We start from the raw sequence: 11,418 nt of genomic DNA on the forward strand, positions 1-11,418 counted from the left end.
GTGTCACAGCCAGTAGTTATTGGGTAATTTTTCAGTGGTACATAAAAAAATACCACACTGCTATTACAGGTTGCCTTATATTTGACAAAATAAAGTATAGCAATTCCATTTAAGTAGACGTATAGTACTTAACTAAGTAGAATTTAACAAAATATACATTAGAAACAAAAGGGTGTTTGCATGTGTATTTACATGTGTCTGTCTGTATGTGTAGATAAATATATATACATACCATGCACATACATACTGTATGTGCATATATAAATGAAGTCAGCTATAATTTTATTTTACATACCTCTGCAGGTCAACTATTTCATTGTTAAGGGTATCTAGTTCCTTAATAGCAGAGAAATCTGCAACAGGACTTGATCCTATGATGTTCTAAAAAAAAAAAAGGTCACAAATGAATTATTACTACACAACTGTGATTTAAAGCAAAGTACTAAAAATGTTAAAAGCTATACAGATACAAAATATTGCATATTTTACATCAGTATCACTTTCAATTAATTTACTAAAATAATAGTGCAATTATATAATTATATACCAGGTTATATACTAAGTTCTGTAAATTCTCTAAACAGTTATTCTAAAATGTATGTATTATATTCCATAATATATAATATATACCCCCACCCACCCATCCCAATGTCGTTGTCACTTGATCCTAGCCTTTCCAGAATCTTGCAATAAAACAAATGCCAAAAAGTTGGGGGGGATGTAATGCTTGCCTAGCATGCTCAAGGCCCTACGTTCAATTCTCAGCACTACAAAAACAAAAACAAAAAAAGATATGATGGTAATTCAGTTCACAAACAATTCTTTTATGAATCTGGTCATAAACTGAACTAGACAAAAACCAAATAACATTTCTCCTAAGGTCAACATTGAATCTAACCAATGAATTTGATTTGATTCTCATACAATTCAGTTTTCAACCAGAATTCTGGAAAGAATTAAGTTTGTGGATGGAGGTATCACTGTATCAGATTTATAAATTAATTGTTCCACTGACATGTAAATTTCTTAGGGGAAAGGATGGTGATTTATCTGCATTTGAATGATCTGGCACAAAATAAGTATATACATTTTTGTTGAATCTCAGAATTATAATAATGATTGATTTAATTCAATTCAACAAATATTTACTTTTATTAAATATTTTTAGTGTCTAAAGTAAAACAAACTCATCAGGCATGTTCCATAGTAAACAGTATTATCACTATATATGAAACTGTCTTCATAGATGGCATTCTTTATGTATGGTTTACTTTCAATAATGAAGATATCAAAATTGATCTTAGTGGTATTCGTAGTTTGAAAATCTACCTAGGCTTATTCAGGGTTTTGATATCTTACTAGCTACATGATCTTCACCTCTAAAACAGGAAGATACTCTCTGTTCCGGCCACTCCACAAAGTGAGTGAAATAATTCTCCTTTGTGAACTATCACTAACGTATACAGCTGGCTGAAGTCAAGGCAACACAATGACCTCTTTTAAACCCTTGACTTATACCAATGCTAAAACCAGTCTGACAAGGGCCAGGGACATAGCTCAGTGTGGTACAACACCTGCCTGGCAATTGTGAGGCCCTGAGTTTAATTCCTGGTACCAAAATAAAAACAAAAAAACAAAAAGCAGACTGACAAACAACAGAATAATCATCTTTTGGAAATGTTAAAATGGAGACCTGATCAAGCCAGGTGTGGTGGCTCATGCCTGTAATCCCAGCACTCAGGAGGCTGAAGCAGGAGGATCGCTGTGAGTTCGAGACCAACCTGTACTACATAGTGAGCTCCAGGTCAGTCTCAACTACATAGTGAGATCCTGTCTCAAAAAACAAAAACAAACAAACAAACAAAAAAATGGAGGCCTGATCAAGTGATATCTTATTAGTAGTTCTAAAACTTGTTATATATATTTAATGTATACCAGCAACTTGCACAACAGAAAAAACCTAAGAACTCCCAATAACCCATCTCCTCACATTTATAATCATTTATAATTCACTAAGCACTGTTAATCCATTAGGCAATTCTCAAAACTAATGTGAAAAGTGGGTTGTTAACTAGGGCAGATATTATTAAATCCATGACAGTGCTGAGGAAACACATTAAATGACAGCTCACAGTTAAACCCAGCTAACATGCATTTCATCAAAAGTCTTTTAAAGTGCCATTTTATACTATGCTCCCTGACACCTGCACATCAAAATTATTTAAGGTAAATGATTATGGTAAAAGTAAATCTGATAAATATGTACATCAATAAAATCTGACAAGTGATTCTTTCTATATTTGTTTAAGCACACTGCATTTTTTTTTCTGGTACCGGGGATTGAACACAGGTCCTCACACTTGTGAGGCAGGCATAGTGCCACTGAGCTAAATTGCCAACCCTACACTGCAATTTTTATACTAAGTTGTTTTGTTTTGACCATCAATATCAAAATTCATTTATGAGGATTCAATTAGTAATACTTTCAATTTTATATTAATTACAAGGGTTTTTTGGGGGGTAGAGGGTGGTACTAGGGATTGAACCCAGGGCCTTTACACTGAACTACATCCTCAATCCTTTGTTCATTTTGAAATAGTCTTACTAAGTCACTAAATTGCCCAGGCGGGGCTTGAACTTACAATCCTACTGCCTCAGCTGCAATTATAGATCTGTGCCACTATGCCTGATTTAATCACAAATTTATATTAAATATACCTCATAACTTTTACTATACTTCACTGATACAGTGACCCTTAATAATACGGTATCAAATTAGAAAATTTAAAGTATATTTCTGAATGTGACATTTATTCACTATGATTTTAACTGTTCAAACTTGATCTATAAGCTAAGCTTGCCCAGACAGCTAAACAGAAGAATAAAATGAAAAAATAGCACTCAGTCTCACTTTCATAATGAACAGTAACTTCCATCACTTAAGAGCTACTGAGAAATTTGCTATCAGAGGTGCAAGTGTCCCAAAAAACACATGACTTCCACACCTCTGCTGTCACTCTAAAAAAATGACTCATATTTGACAGTCTTTGCTATTAAAGTATCAAGAAGGCAAAGTGAGACAAATTAGTTTAACTTCAAACAAGTTAGAAGGCAATAACCTAGATGACTAAAATGACATGAACCAGGAAGCAAAGAAAAAGTTTAGCTAACATTACATATAGTATATAAAGGGTATACAAAGAAAAATGTAGGATATTCCCTTCTTTCAAAATATTCTCTCCCTGTTTTGTGCATTATGCAAAAATTCTGCTTTGGTGATTCTAAATGGATCAGAGAGCCTAAAGAAGGCAAGATAAAACACACACAGGACCAAGTGACATGTGACAGCATCTGTTTAGGTATGTTCTTTCATCAACTTTGCTACATTAAAAAAAAACCTCTTATTTTAAAATTTATCTGTAAACCAAAAATCATAATGCTTAAAAAAAAAGGCATAAGATAAAACTCTAACCTTGAGAGAGAGTAGTTAAGAAACTGACAGTACAAGAAAGGCGAAAGCACAGTGCTGCAGAATGGAAAAAATAGTCCAAACTAGAAAAAACACAGAAAGGAAAGTAACATTCAAAAAAGGATTAGTCAAAGCTGCCCCCCCAAAAAAAAGTGCAGTATTTTTTAAAAATCAGATTATAAAGAAAAAAGAGAATATCTAAAAGATAAATTCAAGTTTTAGTTTTTAAGGTTAAAATTTTTGGTTAATAGATTAGGCAAGTGATAAAAATCTCATTTCAATGAATAATATCCATACTTCACACAAAGACAAAAGTGTCTGTACTAGTAAATGAACTTCACATAAATCTCCTAAATTAAACTCTGTACACTAAATGGAGCTTCAAGTGTCTGCAAGCACTACAATGAATACATATAATTTGTCTCAGAAATCTTTCGTGTGTAATTCGTGTTGATGGGAGTTGCAGCTGATTATTAAATGAAGATGGCAAGGGAAGAAAAATCTACACAGGTAAAAAGATGAAACAACAAAGTATTTCATAAACAAGATACAATTACATAGTGGAGGATGTAAATACAAATCCAGTAATCTGTTTTCCATTTGACATAATGTGTATACATTTATGGCTCTGTAGAACGAGAGAACAGATCATGCTTGCGTCTCTAAGTACATTGGTATCACCAGGAACTTCAAATCCAGGACTCTTTACCTTTCTCGCGGCTTCACTTCCAGCCTTCTCTACACTTAAGAGAACCTATGTTATACATCACAAAGGATCTTTAAAAATTCACAAAGTGACCTCCCCACAAAACACTCAGGAAGCTTACAATTGTCTATTTTATTTAAAATAAGAACTTTGACACGTTTATAATGGGGCCATTAATTCTTATGTCTTGCTACCAGGTAGCTCTCAACCACTGGTCGTGCATGGCTTTCCTATCAGATGGTACAAGCCTCTGGGAAGATGCTAATTCATATAAGGAACTCCCTATACCTGCTGGCAGCAAATTCTACTTGGAAAAAATCCAGTTTTGACTTTTACTAGTTTTGTTAAGATAGGATTTTTAAAAACCAGTTACAAAATTAATGCAAAACCAAAACATTCTACTGATATTTCAAAGACAGACTTCCTCATACACAGGACATATATGACAACAACTATTATCCACAGCCCTGCAGAATCACCACACAATAGTTACTTTATAGGCCATAAGAGTTTTAAAGAGAGAAAGTTTTGTTTGACACAGTCTCACTGTATTGCCTAGGCTAGCCTCAAACTCCTGGGCTCAAGCAAGGTTCTCACCTCTGCCTCCCTAATAGCCAGCATGTAGCCTCATCCCAGGGCACGGTTAAAGGATTTATTTTTAAAGGCAAAAGAACATTAAAGTATGTTATTTTAAAGATCTCTTGAAGGGGCCAAGGATTTGGTTCAGTGGTTCTGCCTCCTGCCTGGCAAGTGAAAGGTCCCAATTTTGATCCCTGGTACCAAAAACAAAAACAAAACAAAAAAGGTGGTGAAAGAAGGGCAGGAGAATGGAGAAAAAATAAGAACCAAGATACATCATGTAAAGGTATAAGATCCCAATGATAAGTGTAACTGTACTGTTCACCTTAAATGTACCAATAAACTTAATGGAAAAAATAAAGATCTCTTGAAGGCCTACATGCCATAAGTGTACTATAGCAGGAAAGGTTTCTATAAAAGAGAAAAATCAAGGAACAATATGATGAAAGTGATGTAGTTTTGACAATTCCTACTGTTGACCCAAAACCCAAAGTAACTACAACTGGCTTCTACCTGTTCACACATGAAGTTTAGCTGTATACTCAGGAATGAGGTATCACCTATGGCAAATACCTCACTCAGATATATCTTCAATATAATTTTTTACTTGAGGGCTTTGATACAAAATTGACACCAAGCAATCATCATTACCTAGATTTTGTTTTCAAATTTATACTGTTTTCTATAAGAATGAAAGATCAAATGGAACACAGTAACTTAATTCTTACAGTTTTCATTTAACTTTTACACTGTATTCATAAAAATTCACAAATTCATGAAGGAAAATACAATTTATGATTGTAAAATATAGTTGTTGTATGTGTTATGCATAGTGGCATAAGGGTGCAGACCAACAATATTATACAAGGCAGTGTGAGCATATGTATCACTACAAGTTAAACTGTGAATGGTGTACTGCTCTGCTCCTTGCCAGATACTCCACTGTTTTATCAAAATTGACTCTCACTTGACATAGCACTTGTTCCTTTCTACTAATGCATTCAGGTTTTAAGTTGTCTTACCTTTTGTAAAGTTGTTCTGTCCGATGGTGGAATCATTTCAGGAGTAAGAATGTGAGGAGGATCAATGCCTTTTATTAACTTTTGATTGATTAAGTGAAAAGCCAAAGCAAACTGATCCTTTGAAAGCTTCCCACGGTCCTTTGTGTCACATAATGCCCTGTAAAAATAAGCAAAAGGACCATCTATAAATGCTACAATGACCATCCTAAATATCTAGGAGAAAAAAAGTATATAACCATGTACCTTTCAAAAAATCATCAATTGGATTTTTAGAAAACACACTCATACCAATTTGCAGCTTGTCCAAAACTCACCCAACTGTTAGAAGAAATAAATCAATTAAAATGGCAAAAAGAAAAGGTTTACCCTGGTGCTGAGTACAGGACTAATCTGGTTTTCTTAACAATTTCCAAAACTACTACAAAGTTAAAGTTGTGACCAATGAATCTCAACATTCCTTACTCCCCAAATTTTAACATTAAAAAGATGTTAAAAGTGAAACCTATGTCTCAACAAATTTAGCTCAGTGGTGGCACTTATTATAATGATTCTAAAACAAGCAAAAACTTCTGCATCAGCTTGCTTCCTGCAATTTTGGAGTAGGAGGATACAATGATTACTAAGCCAAAGCAGAAAGAACAGCTGCAAATGGAGATCACATTTAGGGAGAAGGCAGCAATCGGGAAAGCTTCACAAAGTCACTTGAAGGAAAACAACAAACATCTCATTTTATTTTTCATTTATAAAGCTCAGCTTTCTGAAGTGTGATTTGTATAATTCTCTGAAAGCCAATGTGGCCTGACAAAAAGACTACAAGTTCTAGTACCAAATACAATTTGAATTGAAGCTTTTTTATTTTTATCTTCCTTGTGACCTGGGCCAAATCTTTTTAACTTCTGTAAGCCCTGTCTCTTCATCTATAAAGAGAGATAATACCTATCTTGGGAGGCAGCTATAAGAATTAAAGATAAGATATGTTAAAAGTCTGAGTATAATATTAATATCCTCTTTGAGAGCTGCCATTATGGAATACAGCGCCTAACATGGATACTCAAAAGCAGCAGCCAATATTAGTTATTCACATTTAATCTCTCCTAAAACTTGCTACTTATTCCTTTTAAGACAGACCTACTATCCTCCTCTGTCATTTTTAAATTTTCTCTTTGCAACTATATGGTTCCACTTTTGATCCTTGCTGTCTCTGGAAAATCTCAAGATAAGCTGTGGTATAAGGTACCTGTGTTGGTAGCAGGCATACTACAAAGAATTTTCATATTTATCACACTGAAAGTGCAATGCACTGAAGACACTAAGGTCTCTTTTTTTAAAGGACTGTGTTATGAAAAGTGTAAAAGTATATATATCTATATTGTACAGAATGATACAGGTATGCCTAAAGATGCTTCTTGTATTGTTTAAATTTTAGATATATGAATTTTGCCTTTTTTTTAATTTTATTAGTACAAGTTTGCAGCATGTAATGATTACATTCATCATGGGGAGTTAGTACATGTACATGACACATCTTATTTCTTTTTTTTAATCTCCTTCCCTTCCCCTCTCTAGCCCCTCTTTTCATCTCCTGGTCCCCTTGCCTTTTGCAAAAGTTCTACCTCTCTGTTTTCTATTTTAATTGATATAGATACTATAGTTTTAGCATTTCAGTAAACACTGACACTGTCAATCTTACAAAGCTCCAAGCAACACATTTTCAAACTTTCGTCCATTACCCAGGACTCTTCAGATTTAAATTTCTCCTACGAAAAATTCTCAAACAAACCAGCTCCTTGTGAGGCTGAAGTAGGATGATCACAATTTTGAGGCCAGTCTGGGCAACTTATTGAGATTCTTAAAATAAAAACATAAAAAATTAGTTGAGCAGGGTGGCACACACCTGTAATTCCAATACTGTGGGAGACTTGAGGCAGGAGGATAGAAACTTTGAGCCTAGCCTGGGCAACTTAGCCACTTACAGAGTTCCTGTTTCAAAAAATAAAAATAAAGGGCTGGGGGTTTAGCTCAGGGGTTCCGCGGCCTGCCTCACAAGTGGAAAGTCCCAAGTTCAATCCCCAGTACCAAAAAATAAATAAATAAACTAATTAATTAATTAAAAAATAAAAAAGACTGGGGGTGGAGGTCTGTATGAAAGCCCTGGATTCAGTTCCCAGTACCACAAAAACTAAATACTCAAGTAAATATAAAAAATTAGATAGAATAAAATAAAAAGGGCAGCCCCCAGTATCACAAAAACAGAACCACTCTGTTCACAAAAGCGACTAAAACTAATTGAATGCACAAAACTTGAGTGAGGCAGAACTGTACTTTAAAAATAAATCAATTTAAAAGTCTTACCAAATATGAGCTAGTAAGGTAGAAGATAAACCTGTTTTCAGGAAGATTTCACGGACCTCCAATCCAGACACAAATCCATCCATATCTTTATCTGTTTTCAGGAAGATTTCATCATATTTAGCTTTTTCTGCAGGGGATACAACCCACTAGAGAAGATGGGAAGGAAGGAAAAACAGTGTTTCTGCCAAAATGAAAAAAACTTCGAAGTTTCACTCTTCCCACCCATGATGGTGTCTACTGCAAATTCTGAACAAGTCTAGCCTAACTGTAACACTGTGTCACCTCCAAAATGCTATGGTGTGAGGAAAATAAAATAAAAGTCATTTGGAACTAAATTTATAAATGCCCATTTTACTTTTTTTCTTTTAGATAATGAGTAAAGGGAAGCATAGTTAACTCTTGACCTATAGATTCCCAGTCCCATGCAACCTGGAAGTAAACAAAATAGTCATATAAGGGCCGGGGATTTAGTTCAGCGGTTCGGTGGCCTGCCTTGCAAGTGCAAGGACCCGAGTTCAATTCCCGGTACCAAAAAAAAAAAAAAAAAACAAAGGGCAACCACCGGTATAATACCCGGAAAAAAAAAAAAAAAAAAAAAAAAAAAAAGGCATATAATTTTCAGTGTTCATTTGCATCTATCACTGTTACTATAGCCAAGCTGGCCAATTTTCATATCGTGTCATTATTTTGCTTTATTCAATTTGAGAAGAGGCAGGTTAGAGGGAGAAAAAGGCCATGGGCAAACCAGAATGGGTTAATTTGATCCCCCAAAATCAAGAGTTAACTAGAGATTAAACAAAAACAGTATTAATTGCCAAGGCAAGCATGCTGTGTTAGCATGTAGTACCTTTCATCTCAACTTTAATTCTATGTAAACCAAGGCAAAGCCAACGAAAGATCCAAATGACCTAAGTAAGGCAGTGATGGCAAACCTTTTAGAACTTTCAATGATACAAATAGCCAGCCCACTGCAGTATGCCTGCCATAGGTCCACCACCACTGACCTAAGGCGATGCAGAAGAATACATCTCCGCTGGGACATCATATTTTGTAGTTTCAACCAGAGGGAATGCCAAATCTATATTTGATTGCTTTTTCTGTCTTTATCAAATAATCAACTGTTAAATGCCATGCACTTTGTTAAAAAAAAATCCTTTAACACTGATAAATCTATACCTGTCTTAATGGTGCTTTGGTAGGTAAAATGCCTACAGGTGGCAAGGAGTGATAAGATTCCTTGGCTGGTGCTGAAGAGGGGATCGACTGCATAAAGGCTGATATACTGACCGTTTTTCTTTTAGATGGTGGCACCAAAGCTGGAGGCAAGGACATTGGCACAGGTTCTTTCTCCAGTGCACAGTATACCAAAAACATGGCCTTCAAAATAGATGAACCAAGGTCACACACTATTCAAATAATTTAATAACATTCACTCATTAAATTGACTACCGTTCAATAGCAAATCATCTTCAAGCTGTCTCAAATCCTTTTTAAAGGAATTATGACAGGGGCCAGGCATTTAGCTCAGTGGTTTCACCACCTGCCTCGCAAGTGCAAGATCCCAAATTCAATCCCCACCCCCAACCCTTGGGGGTGGAGGGACCCAGAAAACAAAAAACTAAAGAAATTATGCCAGGGTCAAGTGTGGTGGTGTGCACCTGTAATCCCAGTACTCTGGGAGGCTGAGGTAGGAGAATCACAAGTTTAAACCCAGTCAGGCAATTTAGTGACTTAACAAGTCTCTCTCTCAAAACGAAGTTTTTAATAAATAGCTCAATGTGAAGGCCCTGCGTTCAATCCTCAGTGAGAAGAGGGGAGAGAAGGGAGAGAGACGAGAAAAAAAGAAAATTACTAGGGGAAAGAAAAAAAAGAAGTTACTCTGAAAAAGTGAAATAAAAAAAAGGAAGAAGTAAAAGGAAAGAGGAAGAAAAATAAAGAAATGAAAGCTAAACAACTTTGGGGAAGATATCCTGAGGAGCAAACGCTTACAAGACACACTTCAACTACCTTCAACTACAGTTCTTGCAATGACAAAGGCAAATGACAATTTTGGGTAAAAATACTATCTTCAAAGAAAGAGGTAATCACTCTAAGGTGTTTCTATAAGAGAAAATAAAACTAAATTTAATAGAAAAATAGAGTATGAAGAGATATTTTACAGAAAGGTAAATACTATAAATGGCCCATCCTCTAACATACAAAAATATGCTCATTTCACCGTTAAAAAAAACAAAAAAAAACTACAAATTCAAGCTACAATACCATTGTCTACCTAACTGGCAAAAATCCAAAGTTTAATGATGTACTTGTAGCTAAACTGGCTGCCACACATTGCTAGCAAGTAGTGAGGGAAAACAGAATACACCATTCAAAAAAAAAAAAAAAAGCCACTTGGTGCAAGGATTATTTTGAGCTGAGGGAATTAAGAAACAGATACATGAAAAGCTCTCTGCTCTCCCACTCACTATATTTTCCCCTAAGAGCAAGACACAAATTTACAAAGGTGGTCCTCCTATAGGAAAGGTCAGAATTCACTCCTCAAAACAATTCTATATTCATCAGTCTGAAGATGGTGTATCAGAGGAACTGAAATAAACTATTACATAGCATTTGTCTACCATTGCTTCCCATATACGGTATTGCCTTCCCATAACTTGCAGCCCTGAGAGATTTATGGTCCCTTTCCTTTGTCTTGTCATTTCTCTCACACACGAAATGCTGCAGGAAAAATTATCAACTGTAGCACTGTTTGTACTGGTACCCAGATATCCTCCAACAAATGACTGGTTTAAAAAAATGGTACATCTATAAAATGAAATACTATGATGCACTAAAAGAAAAATCATGGTGTTATAATAGCTGTCGCGGGGCCTCCACAGGTATATGATTGTCAAAAATCATCAAATTATACATTAAATTGGATGGAGTTCATTGTCTTCAATAAAGCAGTAGACCAGGAAAAAAATGAATCATGTAGCACTTTATGTGAAAACAAATTCAAGATCCAAGATACACTGATAAACAAGAAAAAATATACTACTGTTAAACAGTGTGTGTAATGTGTTATCCCTTTTGGTAGGAAAAACTACTCATATATGCTTACATTTGCAACAAGAAATTCTATGGAGAATAAACAAACTTAAGAAAGGGAGAGCAGGAACAACTGGAGCAGTTGAGGGTAGGGATATAATTGAGACCCCCCCCCCACTGAATACCTTGCTTTATTGACGTTGAACCAAAAGAATGTGTTAATATTTTATTTGTTTGGGTTTTTTTTTTTTTTTTTTTTT

At 35.1% G+C, this 11,418-nt stretch overlaps 1 protein-coding gene across 1 annotated transcript in view; it reads right to left on the reverse strand.

Annotated features, from left to right (window-relative positions):
* Window positions 1-282: 282 nt before the first annotated feature.
* The window catches only part of LOC104852639 (epidermal growth factor receptor substrate 15-like), a 32,786-nt gene continuing 21,650 nt past the window's right edge, over window positions 283-11,418 (reverse strand). Inside the window, exons 7-10 of the mRNA XM_019205383.1 lie at window positions 9,416-9,505; window positions 8,129-8,274; window positions 5,777-5,933; window positions 283-381 (exon numbers count right to left, since the gene is read on the reverse strand). Of these exons, the coding sequence (XP_019060928.1) occupies window positions 283-381; window positions 5,777-5,933; window positions 8,129-8,274; window positions 9,416-9,505 (492 nt within the window). The remainder of the gene's footprint in view (window positions 382-5,776; window positions 5,934-8,128; window positions 8,275-9,415; window positions 9,506-11,418) is intronic.

Source organism: Fukomys damarensis, unplaced genomic scaffold (genome assembly GCF_012274545.1).
Source record: "Fukomys damarensis isolate Sample0158 unplaced genomic scaffold, DMR_v1.0_HiC HiC_scaffold_23, whole genome shotgun sequence".
In the NCBI taxonomy this organism is placed as follows: Eukaryota; Metazoa; Chordata; class Mammalia; order Rodentia; family Bathyergidae; genus Fukomys; species Fukomys damarensis.